Raw genomic sequence first — 22,422 nt, 5'->3', positions numbered from 1 at the left:
TGAACAAAAGAAAGTGTGCAAGGGAGTCTGGTAGTAGAGGTCAATGACGCCATCGTGCAAACGTCCTATTGCGTGTGCGTAGTTAGCATTGACGTACATAATTACAAGATTACCATTTACACTTACATGCAAGCTACCTTAGGTCGATCCAAGACCACAGGTGAACTAGTTAAGATCAATCTCTGACCGATCGTTGTTCGCCTTGGACCCTTCACACTTGGCCCGTTTGTCTTTGGATCGATTTCAGATTGATTTAAATGGCTAGTGTGGGGCGGGACCCAATGAAACAGATTCGAGGTTTTGGATGCAAGATTACGACTTATGCCTCTAAACGAATACAGGATTTCACATTAACAGAGACTGGAGCTATTTACGGCTTTTATTACAACTACAACAATCGTTGTAAAAAATTATCTACGTTTGAATATTTGATTGCTTTTTTGAAACATTGGATATTGACAATTGGATAAAAGTTTTGAATTTCCGCCCCCGCCCCTCCCTCTCGCCGTTCCCTGGTATTAAAAGGACCTCAAGGGAACTTGGATGTGTCGTAGAAATTCAAATTACACGGAAAACCGAGGGAAGAGAGATAATGAGTTACAACTAGAGAGTTTTTAAGGGTGTGTGAGTGTGTGTAGGGGGGGGGGGGGGGGGGGAGACTTTCCCAATACTACAGAAAGTTGAGATTTATTTATAAGTGTGGGGGGGGGGGGGGGGGGGAGTTTTTTTCCAATTCTACAGGAAGTTAAGATTCATTGATAAATGTAGAGGGGGGGGGGGAGTTTTCCAATATTACAGGAAGTCAAGATTCATTTATAAAAAGCCAAATGCATTGGCCCATTTGTGATTCACGTGAACTGCTGCAGTGCTGTCTTCACCCTATAGAGAAATAATTCAGTCAATTATTCAAGTATTTATTGTTGTACTTGTAGCAGCACTATTGATTGTTGCACTACTGCACCCTCCCCTCCTTTCTCTACTGGCTTATTTTATTTATTTATTTTAACAATATTTATACCGGGATGTCTCATTCAGTAGAACTAGGTTAAAGAGAGCCCTGTTAAGACCTGGTAGGACCCCCCTTACCTTTCGAACAGATGAGCATCAGATGTTGTCAATAGTGACAGCAGTTTCTGTACACCCTCCACTACCTTCTCTACTGGTAAGACCCCCTTACCTTTCAAACAGATGAGCATCAGATGTTGTTAATAGTGACTGCAGCAGTTTCTGTACACCCATATCTCGTAGTTTTATTTGCCGATCTAATGCTCCTTCTTCAGTATTCCAGACGAGGTTCGAGATACAGTAGGTCGCAGCCATTTGTAACTTGACGCTTTCGTGCATCATGTAATGCATTAATCGTTTTAGTAAAACTTCGTCTCGTACGATAAACTCTTTCGCTGAAGTACCATTAGCAATATTAGCTATGACGCACAAAGCCTGAAAGCAAGAACAACACATTATTAGTTTCAGGCAACTTGTGGAAGAGACAAATCCCGGTTATGCTTGAGTGTCCACCCAATTAGTTTTCCCTGGAATACAGAATGTCCGACCAACAAACTCGAATTCATAAGATTTTTTTGTAGTTATCGATTTTTTTTTCATAATGTACCTTTAAAATGCATTGATTCTAGGAGGGTCATTTACAATTTTCAGCAATCGGTGCCTGTTCCATGCTTTATATCAAAAACACATTTTAGTTTGTCTGACGTAGCAACAGTAACTAGGGAGGTACAGCAATGAATGGTCTTTTTGATGTTATTAGAATCGGCTCATGTGAAGTTCGACGCTTGACATGAACCTAGCCTTCATATTTCGTACTCGTACTCATCGCCGGATCCAAAGGTCTCCACTCTCGCTAAGCCACTGATATTTTATTATTATTTATAAACTTTAGCTTATGTGCAGGGAAACCCCACAGAGCAGAGCTCCACTACGGGGTCCCAAGGAAAATTGTAAAAAAATGAAAAATGATGATATGATACATACCTGTTCTTTGACTTGGACTGTCTGCAGTTCACTGTCCAGGATCGGTTTAACACTCTCCATCACATGATTCCCGTGCATTTCCATGATGCGGTTGATATCCTGATGGATGAACAGCAACATGATAAATAGAGTGCAAACAAGAGAGCATAAATAAGAGAGGGAAACTTCTTAATAACGCACGCGCCATGTAAATTCCCGGTTGGGCCATTTTTAGTAACCGGATGCAGTTTAAATTTCGCCTTACCCCACTCCCGTGCGTTATCAACTTGCGCTCGCGCGCTCTTTCCGTTTCGTTTTTATCCAAGGGAGCACGTTAAAATTTTGATTGTGTTGGTTTATCTTCGATTATATCGCACGTATTCTAAGATATGACAGGCGTTCCTTGTAGTGCTTGTTTACGTGCGCGCGCTACACTTTATGGCAGGCGTTCCTTGCTTTAGTCGGGCTAGCGAATTTACTCCGAAAACCGACGAATTTCTTGCGAGGAGCGGAGCGACGTGTAAAAAGGGAGGGGAGTGAAACTGTAAACCACGTGACCCTTTTCAGCCAATCAAACAATCCAAAATGAAAATATTTTTCGCTCTATGCTGGTAGCAGTATCTATAGAAACGGATTACGTGACAAATTCAAAAAAATGACGTGTAACGTCAAACAGATGAAAACAAACAAAATGGCGTCCTTGAGCGAAGAGCAAAACAAAGTTTTTAATCTCGTAGAAAAAGGTTTTAGTGTGTTTATTAGTGGAATAGCTGGAAGCGGAAAATCATTTTTAATTAGATATGTTTAAAAGGAGTTGAGAAAGGGAGCAAGCGTTGTTTTTATCACCTCATCAACGGGCATTGCGCCTCAAAATATATGAGGATCGACAATACATTCATCAGTTCGCCTGCGTGATAGAAAAAAAATCGGCTCACGAACTGGTGAACATAATCAAGAATAATCCTACTGCTGAAAAGTTTGCCTGATCACATGGCTTTAGCCCTTTTTCGTTACACTCGGTCTTGTAAACTTAATATGCCTCCGTAGTTTTGATCGGCTTCCCCATTAGATACGGAAAATAAACTATTGATTATTCTGTAAAAAAATTCAAAATTCAAATTAACGATTTCAAAAACATTCAAACGAGTGACTCGACAGTTCATCTTGAACATAAACTCATACGCTCATGTTACGTAAATTCATAAATTCACCTGACTTCTAGTTTCGAAAAAGTACTTACGTTCTAACTTGATCGTGTAATCCAGCCATCAACGTGCATAGCAACCGCCTGTGTGCATAGCAATCTGCTACGAGCATAGGACGATAAAATTTCCACTGTTTCACTCCCCTCCTATTACACTCGTCATTCCCTTCCTTACACGATCGTAAGCCATTCGGATCGGCCGAAACTAAAACACTACGAGCAACGCCTGTCACATGATGGATTGCGCGCGCTAGATAGATCAACCAAGAACAATGACTTTCCTTACACAAACAAAATTTTAATGTGCTCCCTTGTTTTATCGATCTAAAAACGGAAAGAGGGCGCTCGCGCAAGTGATAACGTACGGGAGTGGGGTTTAGGCAAAATTTAAACTGCATCCGGTTACTAAAAATAGCCCAACCGGGAATTTACATGGCTTCCCTCTCTTATTTATGCTCTCTTGGTGCAAACCATATCACCGTGAAATGTTACAGTAAAGACACGAGTACAAGAACCTAGATTTTTTCCAAGAAAGTCCTTATATACATGGTGTTTACTAAAAGATTAGGCTATTTAGGTTCTAAAACAGATTCTTATTTTCTTAGCCTAGAAAATCTTAGCCTAAAAAATCTTGGCCTAAAAAATCTTAGCCTAAAAATCTAGGTTCTTATACGTGGGGACATACGCGGGTTTTTACTGTACTTACTAATTAGTGCAAAAAAACACCAATTGAAAACAAAAGAAATGAACGTGTTTAGTTACTATTTTTTTTGGTTGCTTTTTGACACCCCAAAGCGACAGAGCAACAAAAAAAGTTTTTGGCCTTTTGTTACAAGAACAATATTTAAAAAGCACGCTCGTTTGTGGCCAAAGAACGTATGCAACGCTTATAGTTTGGCGTATCACTCCCAGGTTAATAATTAAAAAAAAGCGTGAAATTAGCAGCCTTGTCGTTTAGTTTAGCTGTTTCAAAAAGCTTGTTGATGAAGGCTTTGTTGCATGTTGCATACCAAGCCCGAATTGCACTATGGGCAATCTGAATGCAATCAACGAAAGGTAACAATAAAAATGTTTCCGGAACTTTGTCTGCAAATTTTTCCGGAATTTTTTCTTCTGTGCTGACATTATTTACACATGAATAAAATGCATTTCAAGTTTAGTAAGCAACAAGCAATATGCAAAATGCAGCAAGCAACATGAAACCAAACCTTCAACAACATTTTTTGAAATAGAAGTTTTGCACCATCACGTGCCCACGCTCATAATACTGCTTGAGATACCAGTTAGATGGCAGAGAAATAAAATCCCTGTGCTCTTGGGAATTGAATTCTTTCTCATGAAAAACGACCGTACTGTTCCTGCTATCTAACATGGCTGCCGTCACGTGATGGTACACAACCTCTTAAGTTTTATTTGCTTTGTTTCGGTGAAGCATGAAAAATGTGTGCCAAAATCTACTGTCAAAGGCTTCAGAAGCTCTATCAGCTACTATTTCATTTTCCCAGTTAGACATCAGTTGAAAATCTTATTTCTTTGACAAAAAATGTACCTAGCCCGGCCTATTTTATAAAAATATTTTAATTAATGATAAGAAAAGACACCACTTTTTCCAGGTCATCTTTACCGGAACAAAACACAAATGTAAATGAGGAAACGCTGAATACGATAACGACTGACAATAACTAAAATGCACCACATGGAATAGTTAACTCTATTTTCGTTTATACTGTTACAAGCCCGTCACACGTAAACTGAGCTTATAGTGCTATTACAGTAGCACACGAGTGAAATAAGAAATGAATAGTGCTGAAAACAACAAACTAGGTTAGGATGCCAACATGAAAGCGGAAATCTGACCACATATTGATTAAGTTGTGACGTATTTCCGGGTCCAACTGCTCACAAAAACTTAAAATGAAGCGGAAAATGTGCCTTGACTTAAACAAAACTTGAAACATTTATAACTTTGGGCGATAAATTCTGATATGGAAAAAAAAAAAAAAAAAAAAAATTTCAGAACTACTTTTTCCTTTGGACACGTAAGTAGTTTTTTTTAAGTTCGAGAAAAGTAAGCTAAAATACGAAAGGCGACCCCTCTGACCGCTTTGTGGTGTGGTGTGGTGTGGCGTGGCGTGGCGTGGATGAGACGAGATGAAAATTACACTGTGTATTTTTTTGTGTGTGTAGTACTTCCGTGTAAAGACACGTCCACACGCTGCGATTTGTCGACCCGATTCTTCGCCAGAATGTCTCGGGAAGCAAATACTGCCCGATTCCAGCCCGATTCCAGCCCGATATCAGCCCGATTCCAGCCCAATTCCAGCCCGATTCCAGCCCGATATCAGCCCGATTTGTATGTTCTACCCTAAACTGTATGCACAATTAACCTTAGCGTGTAATTTCCCGCTTAAACATGTTCGTTTATTGTCACATAGAACAGTCATGTTGTGATGATCCTGAAATAGTCCACTTCCGAAATATGCTTTGTTTGTGACGCACAAGGGTTTCAATGCTTCGTGCATATAAATGCTCCAGTGATTCGTGACAAGAGAAAAGAATAAATTTAATTTCGTATCCTTTGTGCGTGACAAGCGTTACAAGCGATGCATATGGTCAGTGATGGTCATCACTTCCTTGTAGATTTATTTACAATTCAAAATTGCGAAGAAAATGTGTGTGAGCGTTTTCGAGAAATTTGACCTAGAAAGAAATTTCGCGAGAACAGAACATCCTAATAAACTCGTAAACAAGCAGTCAATTTAACCGTTTTGAGTTCCTAATTTTATTTAAAGTTACTCGCAATTGTCAAAAGAAAAAGAAAAGGAGGAAAATAATGATAATGAGAATAGCAGTTACAGAATAGCAAACAACAAGCATTGTATCGATCCAATAGCCTCACTAGTATGATTCCTTACAAAAGAATTTCGCATTGCGGGCTCGACTGTAATAACAGCTTTTCGATCGAGCCATTGAAATGTACAGGAAATAAGATATTCCCAGCTGATCTCCAGAATCGAATTGTTATACCTTCTCGTACCCAGACCCTTCTCGTTTCTAGAGAATGGATTACACTATTGCTTACTATTAATCACGTAACTTTTTTGGAGTTGACTGGGGGGCAAAAAAGCGGTTGACTGGGGGGCAACCAGCGGATGTTAAGTCAAAACATGTCAAAATAAGTTCTAAGAGTATTGTATTTGACTATTTCTACGACATGAAACCAGAAATTGAGAGATCAAAACAACCTCCAAGATTCTACACACAGCTATTACCAGAAATGACGTCTATTGATAGCAACCTATTGCTTAAACATGTCTAGTGGCGGAACTGAAGTAAAACCGGACATTTTTAATCGATGACATTGTTCCAGCGTTTGTGTCTTTAGGGGTACATTGGTTAACAATGTTTATAACAGGGCCGTAAAGTTTCCACCCCAAAAAAGTAATATTTAGTATGTATTTTTAAAATTAAAATTATTAGCATTTTTTCATGTGTGAAGTGAAGTTGTGCCCTTTGTTATATGGCAAGGTAATTTTACGCGCTACGATTGGTCAATCAGGATCATAACTTACGGTACAGACCGAAAAAAAAAAAAAACCTGCCAGCTTTTTCACTTTTTCCGGAATTGAAACTCATCGTACAATGTCGTAAGAATCCTAATAAGCTACGGTCCATAATTAACGGTACGGACTTCGCACTCGGTTACAGTCAAACAAGCTCACGCGTTGACCCCTAGAGTCGATTAATGATATGAATTTTCGAATTTTGATTTCATTATTCAGTTGAAATTTACAACGTCGAAAACGAAGATATGAAAATTCCAATCAACTTTAAATTCAATATACGACATTTTGATTGGTTAATCAGTGCTAACACAGGAAGACTAAGAAAACATGGCGGCCAGAATTAGTCTTGGCGGTGTTTATGTGCCGGGAAAGCCTTTACCTGATATTATTCGACAGGAAATTGTTCATCTCGGCAATAGCGGATTGTCCAATAAAGCAATTTCTCGACAACTGAAAATTTCTAGTTGGGGAGTCCAGAAAATACTTCAACATTATCGACGACACGGAACTGTGTCTCCATTTCGCTCAAGGCGGGAGCGTTCCCCACAAAATTACTGATGATATCCTCCAAGTAATTGAGGCATGGTAATTACAAAACCTAGTGTGTATGCTTATGAAATAAGAGAGCGACTTCTGCTCGAAGGTATCTGTAATTTAGATGATTTACCTTCTTCATCACGAGTCGAATAATGAACTGAATTTTCATTTGAATATTGCAATATTGCATTGATCCGGTTCGTACGTATATAAAAGGAATAATTGACTAATGATTTTATTAATCGAATCTAAGGGTCAACGCGTGAGCTTGTTTGACTGTAATAAGAGCTATTTATGCACGAGGTCATTTTCAGTGTCATTTTCTCGCCAGAAATTTCTTGTCCAATCAGAATCGAGAAATTATCTATCGGATAGCGCTATTCACCATTTGTACAAACGTGCCCTGAATAATATATCATTAAATGCTTTACTATGGATTAATTAATTCAATAATTCATCACTTCTTTGGTAAGGTTTAGTTTTGTACTGTAAAAAGCTTACCCAGAACTATGTAGGAAAAAAAAAACCAAAAAAAAAAAAAAAAAAAACCAGTGTAATAATATTATTAAATATATATATTATATCAATAATTATACTTTCTTTATACTGTACTAAATGTCCTGCCAGAATGTCGTGTAAATAATGATAAAAACAAAGAAAAAAGAAAAAGATAAAAAAGAGAGTAAAAATGAAAATCGTACAAAGATTTTCAAGTTGTGGTAGCTTGATATAGTGAGCTGTAACCACAAATAGACATCTGTAACATGACCCAAGACCGTGTTTACCATAGATGTCGTCATGTCTGCCCAATGAGACACAAGGAAGTCAACGTTTAAGTAAACCTTTCAGACTCAGTACGTGATACTCGTTTGAGGATGAATGAGCACAGCGACAATTCAATATTTTGAAGTGAATCATGTTCAAATACGTTGACTTTAGATGCTTGGCTATCGTCTTGACGGTCATCAGACTCTTGTCACTGGGTGCCTTTGCTGAAGAATGTCAGAAAAGTATTAAGGCAATGCCCTGGCCAAGCATTTACGAAAACGTGGAGTTCTTTCCTTTTGGTGTTGTGTTTATTGATGGTGGAAGCAACTGCGAGCTTGACTTTGGTCCTTATCTCAATCAAACGAAGAAAGACGTAATGTCGACATTTTACTTGAACATAGTGTGTGCAAAACCTACTCAAGTTAAGATCAAAAACCCATCCAACGTACAACGAAAAAACGTTATATCTTACATAATTGTAAGGAAAGCTTGCGAAATTGACTTGGAGGGGCTGGCAGTGTTCAGTAACGCTACAGACTACAGGGTTTTGGCAATGCTAGAAGGAGCATTCATGAAAACCCCAAACTCAAGCCAAGAAGTACAACAACTGCAATCCCAAATTAACAAGATTGGTACTTTGACGATACAAGGCGGAAGTAAAGGACTTCCAGAGATTTTTGTTAAATACAACTGGTCACTCATGGCAGAAATACAGTTTTTCAAACTTTCCATACAAAGCTTGCCTAAGACTTTGAAATTCTCTATGCCTCGACTTCAAGGCTTGGAACTGTCACACAACGAGCTAGTAGAACCTCCAGACTTTCCTTGGGACGATGAAGAGTTGCCTCTTCCAGGTAACTTATCCAGAAAAGCTGTTTTTAATGAACAGTACCAAGGCACGACGGAGGTCAAACCCAATTTATATAGGAGGTTTCTTACACTCGACTTCAATAAAATCCAAAACCTTTCTCGGTTTGAGTTTCGAGGACACTTACAAAGGCTTTCCATTAAAGGAAACGGACTCAAAGCCATCGGGGAAAATTGTCTGGTGCATTTAACTGGAATAAACGCTATCGATTTGAGTGTGAATAAACTTGATGCGTTACCAAAGGGCATTTTTAGAGGTCTGAAGGATTTATTTCACTTGCGGCTAAATAACAACAATATAACTGTCATCCACGTTGAGACATTCGCGGACTCGAAAAGGATGAAAAAACTATATTTGAATAATAATAATATCGAGAGAATTTCCAAGGGATTGTTGCTGCAACATGAAGATCTGGAAGAGCTGCATTTACAGAATAACTTGATCGTCAAAGTGGAACACGGAGCTTTACCAAACAATTCCAACAAACTAAAAAATCTGAATTTGAATGGAAATCAACTACAAACGATTCCAAGCGACGTTTTTCTTACTAGAAGCCTCGAGTCTGCTAATCTAGCAAATAATGTCATTACATTTGAAGGGATTATAGAGACATTACATTCAATTATTATAGAACGTTTATTGAATGTTTTAAGGAAGTCAGTTAGTGATATGTCTAGAGAGCTTAGAACTGATTCGGTATACATTGATTTGACCAACAATAATATCAAAGCTATGGATACTAATGAACTAACTAAAGAACAAATGGTCAAATTGGGGATGGTTCTCCAGGTATTCGAAATGAACTTTAAGAACAACCCTATACTGTGTGACTGCAGAGCCCTTAACATTACACGCATAATCAAAGGGATTATATCAAAGTATTCTCATATCAACGAGAGACGTTTCCAGTCTTGGGTTTGTGCAGCACCACCTCAGTTGAAGGGGAAGCGGATTGTATCAATTGCTGAAGAGAATTTCGTGTGTGTGAGGAATCTTTCCGGCTGTCCTGTGGAAGGAACGTGCTCGGTGAGGCAGACAGATGGAAGTATTATCATAGACGCTCGTGACAAGAATCTAAAACAACTTCCGCATATGTTGCCCGTTGGAACCAATCTCGAAATCTTCCTAGACAATAACCAAATAACGGAACTGAGCATGCGTGGTTACCTTGGCAACGTGAGTGTCCTTCATCTAAGTCGGAATAAAATTCAACAAATCAATGATTCGTTTATCGAAAGCTTGACAAAAGTCAGACAACTCAGCATCGACAGGAATGAGCTCAAAAGGTTACCGAGGAGTATTGAATCGTTAACGTCACGCAAGACTTTTGTTAGTCTGGCTCTACATTCGAACTATCTTGAGTGTGACTGCCGATCCAAGTGGATGAAGGGATGGTTAATGAATTCTTCGGATAAGATTAACGACATTGAGAATGTGAAGTGCGCTAGTGGGATGTCTCAGGGAAGACCGATCTATCGCGTGCCACTGAAGGACTTCATTTGCGAGGAAAAGAAAGTCGAAACAAAGTTTAACCCCCGTGGAAACAATGACTTGCTGGTTATAGTCTCAGTAACGTTGGGAGTACTTCTTGTCATAATTACCGCAGTTTTCATGATGGTTTACTTCTTCAGAGGAGAAATGAAGGTGTTCATTTACACGCACTTTGACTGGCATCCATTTGATCGTATCGACGATTCCGACCCTTCAAAGATATACGACGCGTTTATTTCTTACAGCAGCCATGACCAAGAATGGGTGCATAACGAATTGAAACAAAAACTTGAAGGTCACGAACCACCTTATAAGATTTGCTTCCATGACAGAGACTTTGAAGTCGGAGCCAGCATACAAGATAATATAATAAACAGTGTTAACAGGAGCAAGAGAATGATCATGGTATTGTCCAACAGGTTCTTAGAGAGCGAGTGGTGCAGGCTGGAATTTCGAGCAGCACATCATAAGGTGCTCCAAGACAAAACAAACTACCTTATAGTGATCCTGTTCGAAGGGATCGATACAAATGCGCTGGACGACGAGACGAGACTATATTTGCGAACCAATACGTATCTGAGTGTCACAAATAAATGGTTTTGGCAGAAGCTTTTGTATTCTTTACCGAAGCCACAGGGAACAGTGAAGGAAAACCAGAGCCTGGGTGTACAGGGCTCGAGTCGTCAGATGTCCATAGAAATAAAAGAGTATGATACCGCCAGTAGTGGGAATGAAAAGAGAAAAGAGGGAATGGAGGAAAGCAAAATGTAAAGGAACTTCAGGATTGGTCAGTTAACGATGAAAATCAAATATAAGTCAGGTCAAGGCTTACTCACAGATCAAACCCTAAACAACCTCTTGGCTGATCTAAGTCAGGGCGCGGCTAACTCACAGATAGAACCCTGAAACAACCTCTGGGCTGATCTAAGTCAGGGCACGGCTAACTCACGGATAGGACCCCTGCAAACAACCTTCGGGCTGATCTAAGTCGGGGCACGGCTAACTCACAGATAGGACCATGAAACAACCTCTGGGCTGATCTAAGTCAGGGCACGGCTAACTCACAGATAGAACCCTGAAACAACCTCTGGGCTGATCTAAGTCAGGGCACGGCTAACTTTGAGATACCCCTGCAAACAACCTTTGGGCTGATCTAAAACAGGGCACAGCTAACTTTGAGATACCCCTGCAAACAACCTTTGGGCTGATCTAAGTCAGGGCACGGCTAACTTTGAGATACACCTGCAAACAACCTTTGGGCTGATCTAAAACAGGGCACGGCTAACTTTGAGATACCTCTGCAAACAACCTTTGGGCTGATCTAAAACAGGGCACGGCTAAATAGAGGTACAAAAATCATGAATCACACACGACTAAAGATTGAAGTAAAAGTACTGTTTTCATTTTAAAACAAAGACATATAAAATAATGAAGGCTGCGATATTTATAGGATAGAGGAAACGTTTATACGATATATTAAGAACAGTAAATATGTAATATATATAGAGTAATAATATAACCACAGAAACTGAATGTGTTCTATTATAAACTTTTTTTTATCCAAACTCGCCCTTTTTGAGAAGAGATTCAATGGGAGGGAAGAGAAGGAAGGGAGGAGAGGAGATTATAGGAAAGAAGAGGAGAGGAGAGGAGAGAGGAGAAACGAGAAGATGCAGCGAGTATGAGAATCAAAATTGCCGCACTAAACTACATTGCAAAACGAAACTAGCCGTGTAATGCGTTGTACGAAGCGTCATCATTGATTCATCTTTGTATTGAAAAAAAAAAAAAAAAAAAAAAAAAATCCGATTTTATTTTTATCTTTCACTTCTATCTAAATTGGGCGCGTTTTATCTAAAATGTGCGTGTTTTATCTAAATTGTGCTTGTAACGTGGCTTTTACACATGATGGATCTCAGATACCAAGAAAAATCGTAGGAAAAAGGTTCATTTTATTTTGGCATAATTTCTTCATTTGTTAAGATATGAACAAGCAATAAACCTTTTAGCTTTTTCAAGCGTAATTAGAATGAGTATAGCTAACAGCGAGAGCATATGTTCGAATGTTCTTACCTCTCGTCCCGATAAGAGATTCCTCATGAGCCCCAGTGCCTTCATAACTACATCAGTATCAGGGTCTTCTAACAGACTGGAATCAGATGAGCTTGGTGAGTTTGAAGACGTTTTGGTATGCGTATGAAATGTCGTGGTTGTATGGGTAGATGGAATAATTTATTGTCGGTCAGACGAATAGATGGTTGGAATGGATGAAAGGATTGGTGCATGGATGGATAAATGGATGGGAGGATTGTTGGATAGAAGGATTGAAGCATGGGTGGAAGGATGGAATGGATGGATGTGTGGGATGTATGGGAGGATTTTTGGATGGATGGACGGAAGCATGGGTGGGTGGGTGGGAAGGGATGGATGGGATGGATGGAATGGGATGGATAGATGGAATGGATGGGTGTTAAGGATGGATGGATGAATTGATAGATGGAATGGATAGGTGCATGTGATGATATGGATGAAAAGATGGAATGGATGAATAAACGAAATGGATGGGTGTTATAGGATAGATGGATGAATTGATAGATCGAATGGATAGGTGCATGTGATGGAATGGATGAATTGATAGATGGAATGGGTGGGTTCATGTGATGGAATGGATGAATAGATGGAATGGATGGGTGTTATTTATAGGATGGATGGATGAATTGATAGATGGAATGGGTAGGTGCACGTGATGGTATGGATGAATGGATGGAATGGATGCGTGAGATGGAATGGATGCGTGAGATGGGATGGATGAGAAGGCATGGGTAAACGAATGGAAAGCAATTTATTGCCACTCTGTACCTGAATAAGTGTGCGGGTCCCAGTACCTCCATAATCTTGTTTTTGGTTGTTTCATCTGCTTGGTAGGCCATGTTCTTTTGTAAAAAGTAAAGGATAAACAAGTAAATTAACGTGGACATGCTAATCAACAAATAGAAAACAAAAATACGAATGTAATCATTTAGAGCACTTTGGAATGACTGTGAAAAGCTCACGTCACAAACACGGTCGCGACAAGGCAAGGGATACGCCAGAACAATCACATTGCACGAGAATTTACTATCCATCCAATCAAATACCCCGAACACGGCACGAACACGGCACGAACACGGCGCGGACACGGTCACGAAACGTCACGGCACTGTCAGACCAATCACATTGCTCGAGAAAAAAAATCAGCAAATTAAAATTCTAGAAAACATCACGGTCACGACACTACACGCTGACGGCACTGAGATTTTTACAGTCATGCGAAAACTGCTATAACTGAGTTCTAAGGCGTGCTCTATATCTTTTTCTCAATATGGACTTTCATACGAAAAACAAAACGCCCTTGTTATTTTACAAAAGCCATATTTCCGCTCGTGTCGTGGTTTTTCAGTTTCTCTGAGCATCCCATCCCTTTTTGTTTAGTTACCATCAGCGCCCAGATGCCATTCAGTTTCAATGATTTTTCTGATCTTCTGGTTAAACTGGCCAATAATACCACCGCACCAGCTTCTAGGATTGGCTGAAATCAAAGGAATGTAATGCAAGCAATTTAACGAAACAGAGAAAAATCTAATAGGGTCGTGATAATGAGATCGTCGAATAATTGCTAAATAATTGGTTATTTGTATTGGTAATATGCCAGTAAGAACACTTTTACCAGGTATCATTACTCACGAAGCTTAATTACCTCTTTACTCGGTGAAAATTCAAGCAACAAATTGCACAGCGCCGATGAGCAGACAGTTAACATTCCTTCATCAGCATTGTTCATTATCTTGATTATAGGCTTCCAGACAGCCGTGTCCTGAAAGCTTGTCCTTAACTGCTGTACTGACCGAGACAGGCTGTGAAGGCATTTGACAGCAGCTAGTTGGACGTGAGGATTGGGGTCCTCTAAGCCTGTCACTACATGGTCCATTGTACTATCATTTTCAATTATCTGGACATGTAAATAAAAAACAATGTTATCAAATAATAATTATTATTGTATAAATTCATAAATCATTAAATCAATCATTATCATTATGAGTGGATTCGCGTTCTGATTGGTTGAGAGCGCGTGCATTAGAGAGCACAAATATTCGCGTGCGTCGTGCTTTTCCTAACACTTCTCTTATGCTCTCACCAATCCTCCCGAGCTTTATAACTATACACCGCACGCGCACGCGCTTCTGATAATAGCTGTAAAGAGAAGATTTATCAAAACGAAGCAAGATTTCTTGAATGAACTTGGCATGTTAGATCTATTGTCCACACAAAAGCCTCAAACACATTCATCATGTCAAGTTTATTCGAGATCACAATTAGAAATGACATCGAGATCACAAAGGTCACGAGTTCGAATCCCGTTCTTCTGGCTCCAATTATTCACAGCAATTTTACACCGTATTCAATATTTTATTTTGACGTCACTATCATGCTGCCGAAAGGCCAACTTCATTTATTATTTAGAAGTGACATATTTTAAGGAATGGAACTTGGAACTTTGCCTTACCTTCTTACGAATATTTTCATCAGTTGCTCCCAGTGAAGCTAAAGCTTTGAAGGCACTCTAAACACAAATAACCAAAGATTAAATGAATAAATGAATAAATGAAGGAAGGAAGGAATAAATGAGCCTATTAGCTTCTGTATAGAAGTTTTAAGATGTGATGTAGTTCCGGGTCCAGCTACTCACAAAAACTGCTAAAATAAATGAAGAAAATATGAACTCTGTGATTTAACCTCCAACAGAAAGAATGAAAACTTCATTTCTTCTTAGAGAAGTATTTTAATACCCTTCCTCCCCACAAGCACTGTTCCCTTACCACTCTTATCAAAGCACAGGTATCATTATCCATATCATTCTCCACCCCACCCATAGCACCCTCCACCCCTACCCACAAGCACTGTTCCCTTACCTCTCTCATCAAAGCATAGGTATCATTATCCATATCATTTTTTTGGAGAAAACCAATCATTGTCTTGATAAGGTGGTCTGAAATAGCAGCCAATCTCTGCAGCTCAATATCCTCCTCTATAAGATAAGCTATAGAATATAAACAAACACAATGATTAAATTATAAGGATGGTTGTGGTGTTAGTTCGCTTGCCCCTCCCTGAGGTCTCAGATTCGATTCCTGGACTCAGCATCCCTTGTGGGTAGAGTCTGTTGGGAGTCTTCCTTGATTCAAGGGCTTTTCTATGGGTTCTCTGTTTTCTCTGTTTTCTATCTATCTGCATTGGCTGTGGGACTATTACAAAAGAGTCAGGCTCCAAAAGTGAAACCCCAAGATTGAAATCCAATTTAGAAGTTGATTTTTGAGGGAGGAAAACCAGAGAAAAATCCACAAAGGACAGGCAGGAGAGAACCAACAAACAACTCTATTCACATACAGCATTTTCCCCATCCACAAAACCTAACAAGCTAAATTCCTATCAAACTGAGAAAATTGTAAGACTAGTTATAGATAATTACCAAGAGTTTCAGCAGCTTCAGCTCTCATACAGGCTGGTTTGTCTGTTCTGCATAGCCGTACAGTTGTACTCAAAACCTGTGAACCAAACTCTAGTTTAATAAACATAAAGCTAGTGTTTTCCCATCACTGAAATAATTCAACATGTTTTTTACCACAAAATGTAATTATTTTTTTCACTTTCTGATTGGTCAAAAGCTGTGGTAAAAACAGACATACCAACAAGTTATGTGTGTTAAGAACAGAGCAACGCAGCTCATGCTTGGTGTGTGCGTTTATTTTTTTGTAGTAAAAACAAATTTCAGAAGTCAAAAGTCAAAAGTAGGTCAAAATTAGTTATGTAGACACTCAGCTACACCATGTACCAGGTATTTGACTGGATGCAGAGTAAATGCAATAGAGCAGGTGTATGTTAGGTGTACGTCATAGCCGCCATCTTGGTTGACAATAACAAAGCATTCCTCGTTAGCTTCTCTCGTTAGATCAACCAAGATGGCAGATATTTCAATGTTATTCATATCTCAAGGGATTTTGTAGTCACATGGTTGCGCACACTCTATATGCCTTGTCAAATCACTGCATTCGTGCTGTGAGCTTTTCATATGGAATGGAAAATATAATTCATTGTGGAAATCATAATTTTATACATCATGATAGAAAGAATGATTATAATCACATATTTATGGAACAGATTTTTCAGTATTTTGACTAGCTTGCAAGCAGTCCACTGCCTATGGGATTTTAAAAATTCATTAGGGGTAGCAATGATTATGTTGCTGAGAAGTTCTAGCTGTTTTACAAGTACTTAATGAACTTACTTTAAGAAGAAGTGCATGGTTGTCTGCTGCTGTGTAGGCACCTGCTCTGAACATATTGGTTAAACTGGAACAGGAAAATAATGTCAAATGTTCATATTTTGAAAACTATTAGTTAAAAGAGAGCATGCATTATAGGTAAATTATGAGCCTTGTATGAAATGACTGAACGTCTCTCATGCATTAATTATATGGTGTGCACCATTATGTAAGACCTCTCACCAATGCCGCTGGGGTTTGATTCCTGAAATTGGCATTGCATGTGAGTAAAGTTGATTGTTTCTCTCTCCTATGTTTGAGGGTTTTTTCTACAGGTCCTCAAGTTTTCCTCTCTCTGCAAAAGTCAACAACTAAATTCCAATTTGAACTGGTGTGGAAAGCTTACACATGAGCCTCTGGCTTGGACTGAGCAATTGCTCGCATCAATGAATGTGAATAACCGTTCAAATAACAGCTGTGAATGAACTAATCAAGAAGTATTAGTGCGTGGAAGAAGCCCATTTTTTGTACTTACCATTTTGCAGCTCCTAGCTGAATATTATCTGGTCCGTCTCTAGATAATAACTTTGTCAGAACTTCAAGAAGGCCTTGTCCTTGATAAGAAGCTACAGATCAAGAGCAGCAGTTAGTAACCATATAAAACTCAGACATGTCACTCAGTATACAAAATTTCCAGTGGCATACTCTGATTAACAAACTGTGGGTCAATCAAAGTCCTGGCACGGCTAACTCACAGATCGAACCCAGAAACAACCTCTGGGCTGACCAAAGTCAGGGCAAGGCTAACTCACAGATAAAACTCTGAAGCAACCTCTGGGCTGATCTTTAAGTCAGGGCATGGCTAACTCACAGCTATCAAATCATAAAACAACCTCTGGGCTGACCAAAGTCAGGGCAAGGCTAACTCACAGATAGAACCCTGAAACAACCTCTGGGCTGATCTAAGTCAGGGCATGGCTAACTCACAGATCAAACCCAGAAACAACCTCTGGGCTGATCTAAGTCAGGGCATAACTAACTCACAGCTATCAAATCATAAAACAACCTCTGGACTGATCTAAGTCAGCCCCTTTTCTTGGTTATAAACCCACTAGGCTACTCATGCAAATATCTTGCCAGCTGTAAGGCCACCACCAGTTATAATTAGCCTACGTTTCCATCCTGGTTAAGAGCTTCTCACCCCCCTTCCCCAAATATAAGCCTTCCTGTTCATGAAAAATCCATTACAAATTAGTATAAGTGTAGGGCTTATCATGAGGACCAGGACGGTAGTTGTTTAGTATCAACTTCAAAGCAATGTGACCTACCTGACATCATAGCCAATGAAACAGAGCCATTCTGGTGTGACGCAGCTGCATAACAATGCAATGCTGGTAGCTGAATCTTAGGGATATTGCACGACAACAGAGGCAGCAAAGCATCAATAGCTCCTGTGTTGCACAAAAGAGCTTGATGTGAAGAGCTCTGACAACATTTGGAAATGATGGTGGCTGCACTTTCAGCTTCAGTATAGGAACCAGACAGGAGTTCTACTAGATGAGGGACTACACTTGGGTTCTGGTAGATAAAAGACATTACAGTATATGACTGGTTCGTCAATGGACCCTTCTCATGGATGTGAGGATAACATGAAAACACAAAAGAAATCACACTTTTTCTCAATGAAATTTGTGGGATTTCTTATGTATTTCCATGCTAGTTTTGCATTCAAGATCATTTTGAGAAGAGTCTGTTATATCACTAACGAATGATTTACAGTACTGTACATACTTGTATGCTGTAGTAAGAGGGCTAAATATAACGGTAGGTCCAAGGACAATGTCCAGCAGGAATTGACAACAAAACACCAAACTCCTCCTCAGTACTCCTGACTGGTCTTATGTTGATTAGTTCAATGTAGCCAAGGTCATTTGGTATAATAAATGAATTGACACAAATTCAACATTTGGCATTCTTTTCAAAATGGGCTTACAAAATCCAAATATATACACTATGCTAATCGAATAAGTTTACAAGACGGCAAAGAGGGAACATTCAGATGATTAAGAAGTTGAATTGCTGACAGAATGACAAAGAATAACTTAACAGTTCTACACCAACCTCATATATTGGGTCAGAAGGTGTTTGGTTAGATAAATACAGGGTCCGTAGAGATCTTGCCGATGCTTCTACTATTTGTCTATTTTCATGACAAATTCCTGGAAAAAATATCAAGACTTTTATTGGTAAGAATTTTTGATCCCGAGGTAACATGAACTGGAACTGTTAAACATAAGCTAGGCCATCTTTGCATGAGGTAGCATGAAATCTGTAGTAGTAAAATATTTGCCAATTATCATTGTGAGTACTGCAGGTCAGTGGGCTGGGAAGCACTGGTAGCATAGCACTGAGAGTGCTTGCCTGTCACCAATGCAACCTGTGTCCAAGCCCTGCTGGGCTCAGTGTCGTATGTGAGTAGAGTTGTTTGTTGGTTCTCCCATTTCCTCCCTCAGCAAAAATCAACTTCTAAATTCCAATCTGAATATCAGTGGAAATATGCCACAGCTAAATACTATTCAATTAATTTATCATCATCATCATCATCATCATCATCATTGCCATCATCATCATCATCATCAACATAATCATCATCATCATCAACATCATTATATACAGTAGGGACCTTAAGCACTGGTACTGGATAGTGCATGCAATCAACAAAGACTCTACAAAGCTGTTCGGTTTCTTCCATTGTCATTGCACAAACTATGTAGTTGTTAGCGAAGTTTAATGAGTGGCAAAATATCGGAATATCCCATGATGCACTAGCATTCTTATAGTATACACAGAAGCTCAATTCAAAGACAATGTCACAGGGAACCATTAACTTTGCTCTTTGTGGGTTTCCTGTGTTGTGATCGGTTTCCTTTTACATAAGCTGTAATCAGAACTGCGCGCTGTAATCAGATCGGCGCAGCAGATCGGCGCAGCAGATCGGCGCAGCAGATCGGCGCTGTAAACTGACAGCCCGTTGGTGTTTTGTTTCTTATTGGTTGCCTGTGGTGTGTAACGCACTTCCTAGTAAACACTCAAGGAGGAGAAGGGCTGCAACAAAGCAAGTGTCCAATTTTAAAACCCCTGTTCAAATTATTCATTAAGGTAATTTATTAATAAAAAACCCACAAAATGTTTGCTCAATGAATAAACTTTGGGTCGGGATGTTTTATTTTGTTGAACTCGTAAAAGTAACGATCCTAGAAAGTGATATTTAAAAGCTAAGTTTTAGTTATATGTTCACCTCCAGTTGCTCGGACCACTTCTGGACATTTCCGGTATTGTTCAAAATTTCCCGTGATTTCTAAGCGTGTGCCGCAAATCTGATATTATTATTCTAAAAAAATTGAAAATAAACGTTACTCACCAAAACACAAAATTTGAATTCCCTTGTTTACAGGGTTTTACATCTTGAATATTTTCGAACAACATGACGCAATCGAAACATGAAAATCATCAAGACTTCCTGCTTGTTGTACTAAAGTAGCTGGTCCGAGCAACTGGAGGTGATGATCATACGATAAAACTTGCTTTGTTGCAGCCCTTCTCTTCTTTTGAGTGTTTACTAGAGAGTGCGTTACCAACGGTTATTGATTTGAATTTAATTGCCTGTCAGTTTACAGCGCTGATCTGATTACAGCATGCAGATCTGATTACAGCGCGCAGATCTGATTACAGCTTATGTAAAAGGAAACTGATCACAACACAGGAAACCCACAAAGAGCAAAGTTAATTTTCTAAAAGAAGCCGGGTTCCCTGTGACGTCAGAATTTTTTGGTTACTGTTTACATCAAGTGCATAACAATTAATTATGGAGCAATTTTTGAAAGGGGTTTTGAGCAAGAACTTTTTTCTTGCCAGATTCTTCGAGGCAAAATATTCTAGTTAACCTCATCGTTCATCTTGGTGAAGTCATATCAATAATTCTGGCAATTAATAAAGTCAACTGTACCTTTGAGAAGTACCTCATGAGCATGGTGCCGTAGAAGAACATCAATACTTTCCTTTGTCCCTGCTTTGGAAAATTAATAATAATTTAATAATTAATACTATTTTTTTCCGGTCCGGTATCCTAAAAAATCATGCATTCCAATTGGTTGTTTGAGCTGGCGGTATTTTGTCAGTATCTGCCCGCGAGCGCGGTCCGGTATCCTTTGCCGCTAAACGAAAACACAAAACGATTACGTAAACAAGTAAAGAAATTACGGGAAAAAATAAATAAGTTATTTACCTTCCTATAGTCGGTCCGGATAGGGAAAAACCATGCCCTCGGTCTTGAAAATGGACCTCGGCTTAACAGCCTCGGTCCGTATATTCAAGACCTCGGGCACAGTTTTTCCCTATCCGGACCTCCTGGCCGGTAAATAACATACATATAATAATAATAATAAGCTACCTTTGGTTAGTCTGTTAGTTGGACACCTGACTAATGAGTCACATTCAACTCACTATCTTAAGAATCAATTCTGAAAATATATAAGTCCGATTTTTTTTGCAATCCAGTAACAGCTGTCATGCGATTATTATTATTATAATTACAGTATTATTATAATAATGATAATAATAATAATTATTATTATTGTTATTATTATTATACAGTGTACATTGGTTCACCAAGGTACTTTCAAAGGATTATTTAAATTTGAACCTTGCAACCTCAACTGAATGCTTTGTGTTTGGCCAGTGAACTGATGTACTGAAAATGGTGAATCTCTCACCTCTTGCAAAACTACCCAGCAACACCACTGCTTCAACAACAAATTCAGGACTTGCATCTTCTCTGGACATGACCTCGATTAATCTTGGAATAATCCCAAGATCTATCAGAAGACTCTTTTTTGCCTTGTTGCCAATCACAATATTCTTGATGCTCCTACCACATCAATAATAGATCATTTTCAGATTATTTTAAAATTTATAATAGTACAACACTGTTGTGTTGTAAGACGTAACACATATAAGGCTTTTATATTCCTATGCCAGCTAAACCAGAGATCGATTGGCTGGTGACACAAAGCAACTTGTGACCAGCTTTTGTGAAAATGGTTGGCAATAGTAAACATTAAGTACTACAGGTATTGTTATTATTATTACATATAATATATCTAGCCCAAATGCCTGCATTTTATAGCCTTGAACTTAGGATTGAATTTAATTTTAATAAAAGATAAAGCCTGTTAGTGAATAATTCGAATATTTAATAGGAAAAAAAATGGCAAATAAAATAGGTAGAATACGAGGTGAACTCACGAAACTGCTTCAAGTCTTGTTTCTTGATCCAAACATAACAAATTATCCACGTAATTCTTCTCTTTATCAACCTCCTTAGGAACAAAAAAAGACAAAATTGGTAAAAAATATCATAAGTTATCTAGTAAATATTTGATTATTAGTGCTCTTTACCATATATGCTGGCATTTTCATGGTTGAAAAGTTCAATTTTCCACAGCAAATTAAAGTTTTTCAAAATTTGTGACCATGACTGACTTGAGTAAGTGTGTCCTCTGGTCAGCGGTAATCTTAGGACCCAGGTCTCACGGTCAAGCATTTTTTTCCCGCGTGGGAAATTCTTATTCTGCATCACGATTCATTTTTACTTTTACCTTCAATGTATTTCTCAATTTCTTTGCTTTCTATTCCATTGGAGGAATCTTCCGCAGTTATAATT

At 38.8% G+C, this 22,422-nt stretch overlaps 2 protein-coding genes across 2 annotated transcripts; one reads left to right on the top strand and one right to left on the bottom strand.

The window, feature by feature from the left end:
• Nucleotides 1-724: 724 nt before the first annotated feature.
• On the bottom strand, nt 725-22,252 carry LOC116301998 (armadillo repeat-containing protein 8). The gene is made up of 18 exons (XM_031711179.2): nt 22,158-22,252; nt 22,005-22,078; nt 21,473-21,627; nt 20,707-20,769; nt 18,822-18,919; nt 18,029-18,278; nt 17,236-17,326; nt 16,725-16,788; nt 15,909-15,984; nt 15,352-15,479; nt 14,946-15,002; nt 14,139-14,390; nt 13,878-13,970; nt 13,262-13,335; nt 12,476-12,551; nt 1,990-2,088; nt 1,178-1,440; nt 725-879 (listed from the first exon to the last, which is right to left on the bottom strand). Exons 1-18 carry the CDS (start codon nt 22,176-22,178, stop codon nt 849-851), a joined length of 1,965 nt encoding a protein of 654 aa, XP_031567039.1. The 5' UTR covers nt 22,179-22,252; the 3' UTR covers nt 725-848.
• LOC116301997 (protein toll) lies at nt 8,131-11,935 on the top strand. The gene has a single exon (XM_031711178.2). It carries the CDS (start codon nt 8,192-8,194, stop codon nt 11,171-11,173), a length of 2,982 nt encoding a protein of 993 aa, XP_031567038.1. The 5' UTR covers nt 8,131-8,191; the 3' UTR covers nt 11,174-11,935.
• Nucleotides 22,253-22,422: the final 170 nt, after the last annotated feature.

This window comes from Actinia tenebrosa, unplaced genomic scaffold (assembly GCF_029948245.1).
Source record: "Actinia tenebrosa isolate PJP-AT-01 unplaced genomic scaffold, QUT_ActTen_1.0 PGA_scaffold4__44_contigs__length_22323623, whole genome shotgun sequence".
NCBI classification, from domain to species: Eukaryota; Metazoa; Cnidaria; class Anthozoa; order Actiniaria; family Actiniidae; genus Actinia; species Actinia tenebrosa.
The sequence above is the reverse complement of the archived record's forward strand: the minus strand, read 5'-3'. Positions and strand labels throughout refer to the sequence as shown.

Coding starts and splice junctions, on each gene's coding strand:
- LOC116301997 (XM_031711178.2), top strand. CDS start 8,192: ATGTTCAAATACGTTGACTTTAGATGCTTGGCTATCGTCTTGACGGTC.
- LOC116301998 (XM_031711179.2), bottom strand. CDS start 22,178: ATGAAAATGCCAGCATATATG. Junction 17,327..18,028: donor TTCATTGGCTATGATGTCAG/GTAGGTCACATT, acceptor CTTGATCTGTAG/CTTCTTATCAAGGACAAGGC. Junction 15,003..15,351: donor CCTATGCTTTGATGAGAGAG/GTAAGGGAACAG, acceptor ATTTGTGTTTAG/AGTGCCTTCAAAGCTTTAGC.